Source organism: Neopelma chrysocephalum, unplaced genomic scaffold (genome assembly GCF_003984885.1).
Source record: "Neopelma chrysocephalum unplaced genomic scaffold, ASM398488v2 Primary Assembly neopelma1_320, whole genome shotgun sequence".
Taxonomy (NCBI): Eukaryota; Metazoa; Chordata; class Aves; order Passeriformes; family Pipridae; genus Neopelma; species Neopelma chrysocephalum.
In genome coordinates this window covers 398,924-415,294 of record NW_020897983.1, presented here as the reverse complement: position 1 = coordinate 415,294, position 16,371 = coordinate 398,924, and the positions used below count along the sequence as shown (strand labels likewise).

The 16,371-nt window shown below is 52.9% G+C and overlaps 1 protein-coding gene across 13 annotated transcripts in view; it reads left to right on the top strand.

Moving 5' to 3' along the window:
* The first annotated feature begins 944 nt into the window (after positions 1-944).
* Positions 945-16,371, top strand: part of TCF3 (transcription factor 3) — a 74,747-nt gene continuing 59,320 nt past the window's right edge. For all 13 annotated transcript variants that reach the window (XR_003537541.1, XM_027705129.1, XM_027705126.1 and 10 more), the window contains exons 1-2: positions 945-1,322; positions 8,608-8,680. Coding sequence is in view for 12 of the 13 variants with exons in the window: in XM_027705129.1 (XP_027560930.1) it covers positions 1,248-1,322; positions 8,608-8,680 (148 nt within the window). In the remaining variant the exon portion in view is untranslated. The remainder of the gene's footprint in view (positions 1,323-8,607; positions 8,681-16,371) is intronic.

Here is a 16,371-nt window from a genome sequence, read left to right as displayed (position 1 = left end):
GGGGCATGAGGTTGGGAAAGCGGCTTTAAAAATACTGACCTGCTGCACCGATGACACTTTTAAAAAGGGCTTTGCAAAGAAAATAAAAAGGGGAAAAAAAAAAGAAATCCCCTGGCTGTTTCTTTATAGTGGTGAAGGGTTTTTACATGCTGGGCTGATTTCAGTGTTTTTTATAAAACTTCGTTGAAATGTAGTGGCTGAGCCTACAAATGCTTTGGATCACATAGAGATTTTTTTGTTGTTTTTTTTTTTTTAACCTTATGATTAATGAGTTAAATTTATTGGCCAGCTGCCCTTTGTAACCATGAATGAGTTCCTAAAAAAAAAAAAGGCCAAAAAAAAAGGGAATCTTTTATCTCATCCCAGGCCTCTCTTCCTCCCTCCCAAAGAAATATTTTTCTATTATAGCGAGCTGGCCAAAAAGATCAATCTCCCTTTTGAAAAAAAAATAATCTGTAAAATTAGGAAGAATAATATTTACCTATCTTGCAAGGTTGCCTGGAGGGCTTTATTTTTGCAAAAACACTCCGAAAACAAAAATTTTTTTTTTTGTTTCCAGTCCCTTTTGGGAGCAGAGAGGGTTCAGTTCTCACTGAGTGCAGCAGCCTGGCTGGGCATCCCCAAACACAGTCCCTGAAAAAGCAGCTGCAGGTGCTCGGCGACCCGAAGGAAAGAGCTGTAACATCAGACTTTTTTTTTTTTTTTTTTCTGCTTTGCCTTTTTTTTTTTTTTTTCCCCTTCACTTTTTTTTTTTTTAAACAAAACTAGGCAAGGACAAGAGAGCCTCCTGCGGGGAGCGAGCGTGGGGGAAGGCGAGGGGGCGAGCCGAGCCAGACAAGCGCCTGAGTGATAACTTGCCTGAACCCTTTGATAAATGAGTTGACTCTTTTTTTTTTTTTTTTTCCTTTTTTTTTCCCCCCCCCCCTCCCCTTCATTCGCCACACGCCGGGAACAGAATTGGCCCGAACTAGTGGAATTGGCAGCAAAAAACTAACATACAAGTGTGTCTGGTCAATAGAGGGCTTGTTCCTGCCGCTGGGTGCTGTGTGAGGACTCCGACTGTGCTCTCTCCGAGCAGAGTTGGACGCTGGGGACGCGCTGAGGGTTCTTCTTTTCTCGCCCCCCCCGCTCTGTCTTTTTAAAATATTCATCAATGGGGTGGGTAGTTTGCTCTAGTCATTAAAATATCTCTCTCCCCCCCTCCCCCTCGCTTTCTCCAGGACTGCCACTGTTGAGTCTGTGGGAATATGAATCAGCAGCAGCAGAGAATGGCTGCAGTTGGGACAGACAAAGAGCTCAGTGACCTGCTGGACTTCAGTATGGTGAGCGAGCGCGGCCGGGGGGCTCGGCAGGCCCCGGGGCTCTGCCGGGGCTGGGAGCTGCACAAGGGAGGAAATGTGAGCCTGTAAATTGGACATGATGGGTTTCAGATGTGCCGTGTTTGTGTGCGTGCACATGTGCTGCAACTTGTTTATTTTCAAGTTAAAGCAAAGCCTCTGCCCCTCCTCTCTCCCCCCCTCTCCCCCTCAAACGTGTGTCGTTTCCTTGCAGGGAGGGCAGAGAGGTTTTTTTTTTTCTGGATGGGAAATTTTGGGGGAATTAACGGAGTTGTGTGTTCTCTGTTTAAATGCTCACCGGGTGACTGTTTCTGCAGCCACGCAGAGATGTAACTTCAGTAGCTGATTAATCAAGCTTTTTTCCTCTCCCCAGATCCAGACTATTAAACTTTTGCTCCCACAGGTTATTTTGTCACAGTTTGAAACGTGTCCAAGCTCTCCGGCGCGTTATTTTTGCAGGAGTCGGACACTTGTGTTCCCCATGCTCTGCTCCTCTGTATCCTGGAAACCTTGAGCTGCGTTTAGGAGCTGTTTATTTTCAAAGAAAGGGGACCTAAAGAGTTCCCCCCGAAGGGTGTGCACAGCTCAGAGGGAGGAGAAGTCTCTTTAGTCACGGCAGAGGGGGGTCGGTCCCTGGCACGTCCCGTGTCGCGCTGCCGGCGGTGCTGCCTCTCCTTGGCAGGTGACTCGTGGAGGGCAGAGCTGGTGTTCAAAAGCAAACAACTGTCTGCTGGGTTCCTCTGTTGTGTGCTGCACCCTCATGGCACTTGGAGCGTGTGCCTTGCTGTTTAGATAAGCAAACGTGCTGCAGAGATAGAAACAACAGCCCCAGGAGGGGGAATAGCCAGGAGTGTCACTGCTGTGGCTCTGGGCTGGCCTGGGTCACCCAGCCCACGGCCCTGCTGGGCTGGATTTCCTGCCCCTTGGAGAGGGGAGTAAAAGTGGTGGCAGAACTGAGGTCACCTGCAGTCCTGGTATCTGTGACACCTGTGGATGTGCTGAGGCTCACCTGCTTTTCTGCATCCGTGCCCTGAGGTTCAGCAGTGGGACATAAACCTTTCTGTACAGCTGGGGTTTGTACCTGTTTGTGCTGGTGGGGGGGTCTCTCAGCCCTCACAAGAGCAATTCTCCTGCAGGAGAGGCCCAGTTCTCCCAGTGTCATCCTTCTGTTGGGAGGCTGGTTCTGTGAATTTACCAGGGATGGACTTTTGCAGTAGGATGTTTTACAGTGGGTGCAGGGGCTGCAGTGACAGTGTCCCTGTGAAACCAGGAATCAGGTCAGGGCTTGCTGGGGAGCAGCAGTGTGGTTATTTGTCCCTCTCAGAGGTCCTGGAGGTTGGCAGGAGCCCTGGGGCCTTCCACCTCCTGCACTGGGAGTTTTGAACTGCACTTAGGGTCAGTAACCCAGAATCTGCTCCTTGGCCGGGGCTGCAGCAGCTCCCAGTTTGTTTTTTCTCCCCCTTGGAAAAAAAATCCAATCCCACTCACCATTTAGAGCTTCAAAAAAAAAAAACCCCAAGACCTTTTCAAACCTAATGAACCATCCTCATTTGCATGCTCAGATCTGTATTCCCTGGAGGGGTCCTGACCTGTTCCCTCTGTACACGAGTGTCCCTGTCCTTGAAGATGAATCCACGCCAAATTTGGGTTCGGATTCGGTGCTTTTACGCTGGTGTAAACCTGGGAAGGACCAGGACTCGGTCCTGTGTTGGTGTAAAGGCTCGTGCAGCAGCACTGGGGGCGGCTGCTCTTGCAGCATCAGGGCCTGCAAATGTCATTTGCCAGCAAATGATTCGGAGACATTCCCTCCAGGATCAGTTGGCCGATGGGCTCCGACGCAGCCTGGACCAGAGCCAGCTCTGTTTCACAAACCCTCATCTCCACACACCCTTCTCCTGAGTTTGCATAAAGGGAACATTAACATCTCTCCTCCAGGATGAGTAGCTGAAATGGAAAAGCTTCCTAGACTGTACATGGTGGGTCCATCAAAGAGGCTCCTCCGTGATTTGCTCTCTCTGTGTCCTTGGGATGCAGGATTTTTGTCCACAAAGCTCCCTCTTCCAAATATATTTATATTTTAATTTGAATAAACAGGAGTGGAGCATCAGTTCTGCAATCCTTTCCAGGAGAGGAGATGGGAGGGAAATCTAGAGATATTCAGAGCAGCTGGAAGCATTTGCTTCAGATCAGTGTTTGGATTGCTTTTTTCTAGGAAGAATGTGCTCAGCCCCAGTAGCCTGTGGTCCAGCCCTGAGCGGTGTTTTGCTGTGGGAATTTTAAGATTTGGCCATGATGGGTTTGCACAGCCTGCCCTGAGTTCCTGGGCCATTAAATGGCAGGGTTGTGTGAGATGCTATAAGTTGGGCTTACAGTCCTGTCCATAAATAATGCCATTGCATAGATCCTGAGCTCCCCCAAAGCTCTGTGCCAACACAGTTTCCCAATAAGGCAAAAATCAAGGGATTCTCTACGTGAGCTGGAACCAAAGGCCCGGCAATGCAGCCTCATGGCTGCTTTGGGGTGTGCATGGCAGCACACTTACCTCTACCCTTGAACAAATTGCCTTTTATGATTGCCCCAAAGTGCAGGTAATTTGTAAGCTTGCCTTCACCGCTGCTCCCTGGCAGCCGGCCAGGACGGGCTGGCAAATCTGGAGAAGAGCTTTCCAGAAAGCATCCTGCACATCCTGCACATCCACCCCAGTGGGCAGCTCAACCCATGCATTAGGCTGGGCTTTGGGGGCTGCCAGGCTCTGCAGGTCAGTCTGGCAGGTGCAGGCTTCGTGCAGCAGGAGCTGCCCTCGGCCTGTGCTCCTGGGAGATGATGGACCACAAGGACTCGGAAATTAAGGAATGGTTCTTCCCCCAGAGGGTGCTGGGGCACTGCCCAGGCTCCCCAGGGCAGTGGGCACAGCCCCAAGGCTGCCAGAGCTCCAGGACAATGCTCTGAGGGACAGGGTGGGATTATTGGGGTGTCCTGTGCGGGGCCTGGAGTTGGACTGGATGATCCTTGTGGGTCCCTTCCAACTCGGGACATTCTGCTGTTCTATGACTCGTGGTTATTGGTTATCCCAGACCATCTATGCCACTGCTGGTGTGTTGTGGGAAGGTGTGGGCGGGTATCCTGGCTGGGCTGGGATGCTCCAAGGGCAGGGGCACCCCTGGGCACGGCCGAGCTGGAGCAGAGCAGCCCCGGGGGGGTCCGTCCGTGCTGCCGAGCGCCCGCGGAGCCGGAGAGCAGCAGCGGCTCGGTGCCAGCCGGGGGCTCTGGCAGGAGCGAGATGCTGTTAACAGCCATGATTATTAGCAGAGTATTAACCATATGCTGCGGGGAGGCTGCTGTCAGAGGGGGTTTCTGGCTCGATGAGACGGTGCAGGGTGGGCAGGGGCCTGAGCAGTCGCACAGGACCTGCCGGCTCATTTCCCCGCCGCGCTCCGGCCCCCGTGGCTCCAGCCGTGGAAGCGGGGCTGGAGTGCCTGGCTGTTGGCAGCAAGCAGAGCTCGAGCAGCTCCTCCTGCCCTGCTGGAGGATGCTGAAGCTGTGCCCTGCTCCAGCCAAGGCCCAATGCCTGCCTTTCCATGATAAACCTCTCACTTTTGTTCAGAGCGGAGCAGTTGTAAAGTTTGACTCCACGCCGCAGTGGGCGTTTGGGGCCGCAGTCAGGAAGGTCTGTCTTAGGTGAACACGTATAGAATGTCCTGCTGGCAGTGGGTTTTGAGCCGAATTCCCTCTTCTCCCCAGATTAACAGCTGGATACTTTCCACGCTGCAAAACAGATTTCAGGTTTGGAGTTCAGGCTTGAGGTTGGGTCAGCCTGGAGTTCAAAAGGTGGGAGGAAGAGAAAATGAAAACTGATTTAATTTGAAAAGTGATGTGCTGGTAGAAGTGCACAATATATGAAATGCTGCTTGATGTTCCTTGTGTCTGGCAAATTCTCTTTCTTGCCTATGAGTTTGCTGGTGAAAGTTTGGGGTGTCTTGGCTATAACCTCCCCGGGGGAGGGTGCGGGTGTTTGGATCCTCCCATGTGCTGGATTTGCCCTGGGAGAAGTGGATGGAGAATAAATTCTTTGGGAGGGGTGGAAATGGAGCTACAAGGGTGTGCAGAAGTTGTCAGCTCTCAGGGAGGCAGGAGGTAGGACTTGAAAAACCAAAGGCAGCGACTTAAGATGGGGGATTTTACATAACCGTTTCAATCTACATTATTCAAATCTAACAAAGGCCAAGTAATGACCCAATTACAACCCTTGAGAGCTCGTGTCTGGGTCCCTCCTCAATGCCTGGGTCCCTCCGTAGGTGCCAGCTCCGGTTCATCTCCTCCCTGCCCCCCTCCCAGTTTATTTTTAAAGCAGCATTTTAAAAGCAGAAAGGAAATTTGCAGTGGGTGGGTGAACTTTGCCTGTGAGCGACACACGCCAGCGAGGGCAGGCGGCACTTCACGTATGACTTGTGCCGGCTCCTCGGGGCTGCAGCCCACACCACAGTGGAAAAAGAAGCTGGGAGCAAGAAAAAAAAACACCCCAAAACACTTCCTGGGACTGCCAAGTGATGAGTGTGGAGGGGTAACCCGGGGTTCCCCCCCTCCCCGTCACCCTGCTTTAGCGGCTGGAGCTGTGCCAGGGGGGTTGGGATGGATCTCAGGGAAAGGTTCTTCCCTCAGAGGGTGCTGGGGCACTGCCCAGGCTCCCCAGGGCAGTGGGCACAGCCCCAAGGCTGCCAGAGCTCCAGGAGCGTTTGGACAACGCTCTGAGGGACAGGGTGGGATTGTTGGGGTGTCTGTGCAGGGCCAGGAGTTGGATTGGATGATCCCTGTGGGTCCCTCCCAACTCGGGACATTCCAGGATTCTGTGCTTCAGCATCCCCTGGTGTGGGAAGGGGTCTGTGACTCCTAAATCCCCTGGGGAGGGAGAGCAGGAAGGTGTTGCATCAGCCTCAAAACACCTCTGAAAGCAGGTGGAGGAGGGGAGGGCATCCCCGGGGCTCTGGGGGTGTTTTAGGGATGGTGGGCGTGCTGGGGATCACCAGGGGTGGGGGGAACCCACCTTCTGTTCTGCAGAAGCAGAAGGCTCTGGGTGCACAGTGGAACAAAGCTGTTCATTTTCTCCACTTGTGTTTGGTGCTCAAACCTCGGGTTTTTCAGCCTCAGCAAGTGCTGAGCAGAAATGCTCATGGAAACGAGCCAGCAGTGCCTTGGGGTTTCATTTGGTTTTTTTTTTATTATTATTTCTTTTTTTGGGTTCCTGGGTTCATCGTGCATCCCTTCCCCCCGTGCTTGCACATGCAGACCTGCCCTTGGAGAGAGGGTTTCTAACCACTTAATCCTCTTCCCTACCTTAAGACGAGGGAGTGAGCACAGCCTGGGTGGGATCAGCCCCGTAAATTCCATTTTCAGCAGTTTCGGAGGTCTTTGCACAAAACCACCCCCTGCCCTGCAAGGGAAGCCCTGCAGCAGTGCAGGGAGGAAGGTTGGCTGCAACCTTCGGTGTGTTGGGGTTTGTTTTTATTTTCTAGCCCAACTTCCTGAGGAAACAAGTGTCATCTGATGGTGGGGCCGCCCCAAATACCTGTGGAGCCCCTCGGGTGGGCAGCAGGGGCTCCCCCCATGGTGGGGGTCCCTGGGCAGCCCGGTGTGGGCAGGTGCTGGCAGCAGTGCCAGGATGCTTAAACACTGTTTACACCTTTGTTTAAATCCATATATGGAACATCTACACCCCGTGCATGCATATATATGATCCCAAATTTGTGCTCTTTATGAATGGCAGTTGGTTCCTTAACTGCTCTCTTTGCATCTCTACCACATTTAACTGTTTTTTGTTGGTTTTGTTTTTTGTTGGTTGTTTTTTTTTTTTCTCCCCAGCATTTGTGAAAACAAAGCTGGGCAGACTGCTCTGCACAAAGGAATGTTTCTGACCACAGCCAGACATCAGCTATGTCAGGGCATGAAACGCTGCATTTCTGTAGGCTCTTGTGCCATTACATTGTTTAATCTTCAAAGCATTAAACTTTTGAGTTGCTCAGACATTACAAAGCTAAAAATAATAAAAATTCAAATGACTTGGTGGTGAAAGTATCTTGAGTAGAAAAAGGATATTAAAATGTTAATTCACTAAACGTTTTCCCACCAGTTGTTTTATTGGCTGGAGCTCCATTTGTGTGGAGGAGAATTAGTTTTCTTTTCTGCTGCACGCAGGTGCATGTAAATTATTAAATAACAGCTTCTGAAACTCTCCCAACTTTTATTAAAAATATTTATACAGGTTAGGTGATGAGGTGTGCAGTGTTTTTGAGGAAGCTCCTGGCAGGAGAAGCTCAGTTGTGATAATGAAGCTGCAGCAGTAGAGAAAACAAGTCCCCAGAGTGACTAATACTGTAAAATAGGTTCATTTTTGAAACCTTTGCACTTGGAGTAGCTTCTTCCCCCAGACCCCGGGGCTGTGTTGGGTCCTGGGGCTGCTGGAGCAGCGGGGTGGGAGCTGCTCTGGGAGGCTGGAGGGGTGGGAGCTGCTCTGGGAGGCTGGAGGGCTCATCCTGCAGGGCTGGCGCCGAGCTCGGGCAGTGCCAGATCCTGGGGCTGAGTCACCTCTGCCTGTGCCAGCCAGACCCATGGGCAGCCCACGTCCTGCCCAGGCACTGTGTGTGTCCAGAGAGGTGGGATGAGACCCGGAGTGCTGTGGGAGCTGGGATGGGGAGGGGTGAAATGAGCTTTTCGAGGTGCTGCAGGGTCGTTTTTGTGCTGGGTTTCTATGAATGGAGTTGGCCCCGTGGGCACCCTGCAGGGAGGGCCCTGGTGAGCAAGTTAGGGAAGAACCTGCTGGGTTTGACCACAGCACTGATGCTCCTGGGCTGGTTTTTGGTTGCACACAAGGAACCAGGCACGCTGTGGACACAGGAGCATCACAGAATCACAGGGTGTGCTGAGTTGGAAGGGACCCACAGGGATCAGCGAGTCCAACTGCTGTCCCTGCACAGGGCCATGCCCAAGAGTCACACCCTGTGCCTGGGAGCACTGTCCAAACACTTCTTGAACTGTCTGACTTGGTGCTGTGACCCCATCCCTGTGTCAGGTTGTGTTAGTGCAGAGCTGCTCTCCTGCCCCTCCTGCAGCTGATCCACGGAGCAGGGACACGAGGAGAGGGAAGTTTTTTGCATCAATAAAGTGCTCCTCTTCCCCCTTTCCTCCCCCAATCTGACCCCTTTGCAGCAGCACAGTAAAACTAACAGACTGAAATCTCTTTTCTCTTCCCTTCTCTCTCATCTTCTTGTTTTTCTAGATGTTTCCCCTGCCAGTGGCTAATGGAAAAAACAGACCCACGACCCTAGCGAGCACTCAGTTTGGAGGATCAGGTACTGTCATCTTGCTTTTTTTTTTTCCTAATACCATAATGATTCTCGCAATAAATTTGTGTTTGGTTCCAGAGACACCAAAGGAGGGGTTGGTGTAGTTCTGTTATGTGTTTTTCTGGTGATGGATCTGCTGCTGTTTCTCTGGATGGTTTTCTTGTTGCTCCGTGTGTCTCTGGGTGGGCAAAGCTGCTCTTGCTGATCTGTCTCCTGTTAAGAAGTTGCTGCCTGAGCTGGAGATTGTTGTCCCACCGCTCCAGGATCCTGGGAGCAGACAATCAGGGCTGTTCTCTAAGCTGCTTAGACATGTCTGCACTGCCCTGGAAGACTTTTGCTGTTCCTTTTTTGAAGACGTGGTGGTGGTGGTTCATTCCTGGGGCTCGGCTGCAGTTTGGGTGGCTGCTCCTTGCAGTCCCTCCAGAGGCTCCCTGGGTGGGATCTCAGCATTCCCGAAGGGATCTTGTGAAGCCTTCCTGGCTGGATGCTTCCAGGGTGCCAAGAGGGGGCCAGGGATGCCAACATCCAAGGAGTTGCTTTGGGAGCAGGACAGCTCCGGGGAGGAGGAGGAGGCTGGTGATCTGGGTGTGATGGAGACTCTGCAGGGTGTGTGGCTTCAGATGTCTGATGGGAAATGTGCTGCTCGTGGGTTTGAGGCTGAAGTGGAGAATTCCTGGGCAGTGCTGTGCTGGATTTTTGATGCCTGAGGAAGCTGCTCTGTGGGGGGCTCACACGGCCCCTGACACGTGGGAAGTTCCTTCATTTGCCCTTCTTGCTGAGCACCTTGTGGATGGTTAAAACTCAACCTTCTCTACCGTGGGCTGACTCCAGCTGTCCAGGGAAACCCCTGGCCACGTGGAACAGCCATGCTGTGCCATCCTGGAGATTTCTGGAGAGCACCTTTGGTGCCCCAGCGTGTTGTGGGGCACTGGGGAACCTGCAGCAGCAGGATGGGGGGCTCTCCCCTGCCCTGCTCTCGTACCCTCTTTGACCAGGGAAATGTGCTGCTTTGGGATTGAGCCGTTTAGCTGCACATCAAGATGGTTTCGAGCAAACACTTTTCCAGGGAGGGAAGCTGTTGAGTGGGCTGGAGGAAATTGGAGGGGGGGGAAAACTCTCGGGTTAACCCAGATGGAAGCCGATCTCTCCAGGCGAGTGTTCCTTGCGCGACTTCTGCTGTTAAAATAATCCCACAAAAGACGTGCTCCACACTGGGGGGGAGAGGAGCAATGGCATTCATGTGTTTCCTGCTCGGAGCCTGTGGTGCTGGCCAGGAGCAGAGGCACAGCCGGACCCCCCCTGCTTGGCTCCGCAGCCGCCGGAACGACACCGAATCTCTGACCCCCCCCCCCCCCCCCCCCCCCCCCGCCTGGCCCCCCCCCCCCCGGAAGCCCCCCAAACCCCCCCCCCCCCCCCCCCCGCCCCTTCTCTTCTTTCGGGTGAGTGAAAGGTAACGTTGACACCACCCTTCCTCTGGGCTGCTGCTCTCCGGGGCTGACTGTGAGAAGTCATGAAAGCAGAGCACTGGTGTTATACAACTGAGCTGGAGGACGTTGCACAATCCCTGCTGTCCCAGGCCTGGGCTCTGCCAAGGCTCCCTCGTCCCGCCGTGAGCATCCTGGATTGGGAATTTAGCTCTGGGAAAGGTTTTGCTCCAGCAGCAGAGTTATCCCTGGGGCAGCCATCCTTGGCCTCACCTCAGGGCGGGGGATACATTTCGTTTGTGTGTTGGCTTTGGGGCTTCTCCCTATTCCTGAATCTTTGGCTTTTTGCTGGTGGAGTGAATGACTGCGGGAAGACATCAGTGAGATGTTCCATGCTGTAATGGTTTGATTTAGGCCTTCCCTGGCAACCAGGGGTGTGCTCTGCCTGTTAGAAGGCTCCAAAGGGTCTAAACAAGGTCCTAGATAGTGGCAAGTGGTTGTTTTCATAGTTTGTGGATGTTCTACCTTTATTCACTAATAGTCAGCAAGGTGCAATCAGGTGCTAGTTAGAATCATAAAATCATGGAGTTCCACCCCTGCCATGCCTTCCACTAGACCAGGTTGCTCCAAGCCCAATCCAACCTGGCCCTGATCATCCCCAAAGGTGGTTCATCCCCAAAGGTGGTTGATCCCCAAAAACATACCCAGCCATCCAGCTCAAAATTTGATTTGAAGTCGAATCTTCACTAACCCTGATGTGGTCAGAGGGTGAAAAGCAGATGGTCCTTGGATTTGGGGACCTGGGCTTGCTGAGGGAGCAGAGTGTCTCACAGCCAAGCCATAATCTGGCCCTGGAGATTAACTCCCTAAGGCTTGTCATGCAGGAAGGCCAAGGCTTCATCTTTGTTGTGCCTTGTGTTTCCAGCACTCCTGCTCAGTCAGGGCCTGTGCCACCAATGAGGGCAGAGCAGCATTTCCTCTCCATCTCTGCCCAGAAAGGAGAAGCAAACACTGATTTGTGTAAGTCTGAGCTCAGTGCTCACAAAGCCCCATCTCAGTGCCAGGATCTCATCATTTGGGCTCATTGTATTAGGCCCAAAATAATAAACTGATGTTGTCCTACGTGCCAGAAAAATTGGCGTTTCATCCCTCTGTCCACACAGGATGGGATCCCATCATTGGGTTGATGGCATTTGGGCTGGACATGGGAATTCATGGCTCCCCCTTTCCATCTCTCTCCTCCTCCTGGAAATCCTGGAGCAGTGTGTAGCTTTTATGATTTTTCCCCTCCAGAGGAGCTGTTTCCTCAAGGCTCTTTCCTCCCCAGGGGAAGTGAGGAGTGAAGAGAGCAAGGCACTGCACTGACTGATCACTGCCATCCAAAATGCCCCACTTGCCAAGAAAAGGTTCTTGCTTCCCAAGTGCAACTGGTAAATAAGGGAGCACAGGCATTTGAAACAGTGCTTCAGGAGAATCCCAGCTGTAAAATCACATCAAATTCAAATCCTTTTCAAATCCAAAACTTCTTTACCAGAGAGGTTGTTAACCATTGGCACAGGCTGCCCAGGGCAGTGGTGGAGTCACCATCCCTGGAAGTGTTCAAACAACACATGGATGTGGCACTCGGGACGTGGTTGAGTGGTGACCATGGTGGGGTTGGACATTATGATCTCACAAGTCTTTTCCATGGTTCTGATCAGCAATTCCATGATTCTGGTGATTGCCCAAGGTGTTGGTGACCCCTTTGCCAAGGGGAACCCGTTTTCCTCTCCCGGACCATAAAAACCCAAAGTGTTAACCCAAACCCTCCAGCTTCGAGATCCCTCCTCTCTTCCTATTTGCCTCCTGTGCTTTTATTTTAAGCTCTGCTGCCGCTGTTTCCCTCGTTTCTGTCCTCAAATGCTCCGGGGAGGAACTGCTTTCGCTCCCCCGCCGCCCGGACAATTCAGCACCTCCGCTTTTGCCTTTTCTTGGCAAGGAGAAACCCAACAATTGCCACGAGTTTGGAGCTGACGTCACACGGCCCGTGTCTGCGGCATTTATAGCACATATAGGTCACCACGGGAAGTTGGTCCTCCCGGGGCTTGGAGCTCCAACCCAGTGTTTTCCAGCCTGGGCCGTGGGTCATTGGGGTTTTATTTTAGCCCGTCGTGCCCGTTGTCCTGCCCTCAGAGGCAGCGGTTTCACCGGCCCCTCCCTGAGCTGTTTGTTGTTTGTAGTAGCAAATACATTGTGAGCCGTGTCCTCCACGGTGTCACAGTTCATAAATGACTAATCTGAGCAGCACCCAGCTCCCTGGCAGTGCTTCCTTAAACCTGCCTGGGGCTGGATTTCACCTGGAAGAGACCATTTTAAGGGATGTTGGGACGGCAGCAGTGGCAGGAGGCAGCGAGGTCGGGCTGTGCTGGGGCTGGTGCCCTGTGGCTGCTGAGCTTTCGTGCAAGCTGAGCCTTTGCCTCAGCAAAGGAGTTTGGGCTCTGCAGGGCAGGGGGATGAACCCAAGGTAACACATGTCCTGGGGCAGCACGGGAGCAGCACTTCCATCTGTGGGTAATGTGGAGAGTGTTCAACCATCTCACTCCACATCCCTGGTGTGGGGTGTCAGGATTGGGTCCTACTGGAAGAGGAGCCCGGGGGTCTTCTGCTCACAGACAACAGATAAAACCTCTGCTAAAAAATAGGGGGTTTTTTGGTTTTTTGCCTTTTAAGCAAGCTAATTCACCACTAAATGCCTTTTTCTTCTTGCTTTGTGCCAAAGCGAGCTCCTTGGCTTGGGCTCTCTGGTGGATTTGGGGGAAGAGTCCCCTCCTGGCCTGTGCCGTGATTCCCACCCCCAAAATTTGTTGTGTCCCTTCTTGCTCGTGAGCTGAGGCTCCTCGTGGGGGAATTGCTTTGATCGGGGGAAGTTCATCACGTACATTTGAAGCTGGCTGAGCAGGGAGTTTTTCAAAGAGTTACAAGCTGGTGCATGTAACAAATTTTAAGTTATAGTCTAGTGAACAAAGCAAATGGATTCTCCCCGGAGGGAGGCGAGTCCGGATCCCCTTTGAAACCCGCTTTAAACAACGCTCGAACCTGGATACCTGTGGCAACAGCACTGAAAGTCATAAATTCTATGAAAGCTGGGGTTGTCTCTTTAATTGGTGCTGTGGGGGAGCTGTTTGAAGGTTTAATTAGTTACTGTGTGCAGGCAGCCCTGTGTCAGGAAGCCCCGAGTGGGCCGGGCAGGATCTGGTGCCCGTGGTGGGAGCAGGATGGTGCTGGGCTCCACTCTGCTCGTGGGGCTGGGGGGGTTGGCAGTGAAACCATGGAAGCTGGGGCTGGGAAGAGCCAAGCACAGCGTTTTCCTGTTGCCCTGCTGTCGAGTCTCAGGCTGCAGAAACCCATTTGCAACTGTTTTCCATAGTGAGGAAAGCGGGAGCTTTTATTAGAAAGGCTGTATCACGTTTTCCTACAAACTGCCTCGAGTTCCCACATGTTTTGCTTGTGCTGAAGTGGGAGTGCTGGGCTCCACTTGCTATTTTGATGGATGATGAAAGGCAGACGTGAGGTGTGCAATATGGGACTTGGTGTTTTGAGCTGGCACTTGCCATGAAAGTCCAGGCTCCGGGCTGTGTGTTTGCGGGGTGTGTGTGACCCTCAAACTGTCACCAAACACAAAAGCCACCACAACAAAAAGGGCAAAGCAGGAAAATTCGCTTGCCAGCCCGTTGGTGTGACCATTTGTTTCAAAGTAAATGTTGCTGTTTAGCCATTATCAAAGGAAATCAAAGGAGAGCTGGGGCTGTTCAGACAGGAGTAGAGAAGGATCCAGGGAGGCCTGAGAGCCTCTTCCAGTGCCTGAAGGGGCTCCAGGAGAGCTGGAGAGGGACTTTGGACAAGGGATGGAGGGACAGGACAGGGGGGAATGGCTTTAAGCTGAAGGAGGGCAAGGTTAAGGTGGGATATTGGGAAGGAATTGTTGGCTGTGAGGGTGGGGAGGCCCTGGCACAGGTTTCCCGGAGAAGCTGTGGCTGCCCCATCCCTGGAAGTGTCCAAGGCCAGGTTGGACGGGGCTTGGAGCAACCTGGGCTGGTGGAAGGTGTCCCTGCCCATGGCAGGGGGTGGCACTGGGTGGGCTTTAAGGTCCCTTCCAACCCAAACCATTCCATGATCCTATGGAGAAGCCTTGCCATGGACAGGTCAAGCTTGCAAAGCTGTGAGGTCTCATTAGCCTGGAGGGAGACAGATCCTGCAGCCCCCACTGCTCTCCACAACTCTGGAGCATTTCCATTCCTGCTGCTGGCAGAGTCCACTCCTGGGGTGTAGGAAGATGCTGCCAGGCATGGCAGGGGTACCCTCAGGATGCTGCAGTCCCAACTTCTCCAGTATCAAAGCCTGGAGGACTTTCACTGAGGTTCATCTCCCTAGTCAAACTTTCTGCTTTGTTTTTGTCTTTGCCTTTGGGAAGCTCCTGCTCTTCTCCCTCTCCCTTTTCTGCTCCCTGTTTCTCCCATGGGGTGCATCCCATTCACCAGGATCCAGAAAGCAGGAGTCTGGAAGAAAAGACTTGGAGGGCCCAAAAACTGGGGCAGGGAGTGCAGGTCTGCAGGAAATAGCGAGGGGGAAGAAATGGCAGGGGAAGATCTTCACACCTGTGTCCCTTAATCCAGCGCCACATCCCAGTCTCATCTCTGATCCTGGTGTCCTGGGCTGCTTGTTCCTGCTCCCAGGGCTGCCCCACCTGGGCAGAAGGTTCCCTGTGCCTTTGCAATGAGTTTGAAACAGAATCCCAGACTGGTTTGGGTTGGAAGGGGCCTTAAAGCTCATCTCGTTCCACCCCGTGCCATGGGCAGGGACACCTTCCACTAGCCCAGGTTGCTCCAAGCCCCAAGTCTTGAAATAAGAAGGTCTCTCTCTTCCCCACAATCAATTTTTCCCCTTTGAATTTTATTGCAACACTGCGAGTGAGGGTGTCCTGTCCTGCCAGAGACATGAGGTGTCCTGTCCTCTAATGGACATGGGAGGAGTGAGATGGGGAAGAGAAGGACCAGGGTGACCATGCTGTGAGGGTGCCCTGGCAGCAGCTCAGTGCTCCTCTGGCAGCTGGGGAGAGGCAAATATAACCCAGTCCCTTGTCTTGGTGCGTGTTTGACTTCGGAGGTTAAGGGGTGCCTGTTTTCAGGGGAAGGTGGTTTTGGGGGTTCTTTTGGGTTTTTTCATTCATCTCTCGCCCTGGAGAAGAGTCCTTCTGACTGGATTTGGGATTTTGAACTAGGAAAGAGCCCAGAGAATGCTGGGGGTGCCAGAGCTGTACTGAGATAAGCGACAGCTTTTGTTTAGAAACTGCCAATTTGCCACAGACCTTGTTTAAGCACAGTTTTAGCTATGCCAGGATTGCTGAAGCAGTGCAGTGCTCTCTCTTCCTGGCAGAGCTCTTTCCTTCCTCTGATGAGGCAATTCCTACCAGTGGAGCTGTGCCTGCTGGGGGGCTGTGATGGGATCAGGATCTTATGTAAAAATCACGTGCCTGGGCTGAAGCTGAGGTGAGGCTGGGCTTGGTGTGTGCACCTTCTGTGTGTCCAAAGAACAGGTACAAGCTCCAGCACCTGCTTGTCTTTTAGTGAGAGGAGCTGTTGGGTAGTAACCAGTGAGTAAAGAAAGTAGGTTTATGTTAGATACTGGGAAGGAATTGTTGGCTGTGAGGGTGGGGAGGCCCTGGCACAGATTGGGCAGAGCAGCTGTGGCTGCCCCATCCCTGGAAGTGTCCAAGGCCAGGTTGGACAGGGCTTGGATCAACCTGGGCTAGTGGAAGGTGTCCCTGCCCATGGCAGGGGGTGGGATGAAATGAGCTCTAAGGTCCCTCCCAACCCAAACCAGTCTGGGATTCTGTGCATTTCCTGCTGTCACTGCCCTGTTCGTCCTGCTCTCTTCTCCATTGCCAGGGTCTCAGTATGGATGTTCTCCAGGAGGCAGGACACTGGGATTTGGTGCTGGATGCAGCAGCTCTGCCTCAGCCCACCCCGGATCCCGGGCTCCCGGCGCTGCCCGAGCGGCACGTGTTGGCTCAGCACCCCCGGCTCGAGGCCGCCACGCTTGTTGTGCCCTTTCCAAAGGAGAGAGATGGCTTTGGAAGGGGCCCAGCAGGTCTGGCAGGCGCTTCTGCTGGACCTCACTGCTGCTAATTTCAAATCCTGCATGCCCTGTGGGGTGCCCTGCTCCAGCACGTGGCCCGCGTGTGACCAGTTCCTCGGCCTGTTGCCTCTCCCTGGTTCGTGTTTGTGTGCAGGGAGA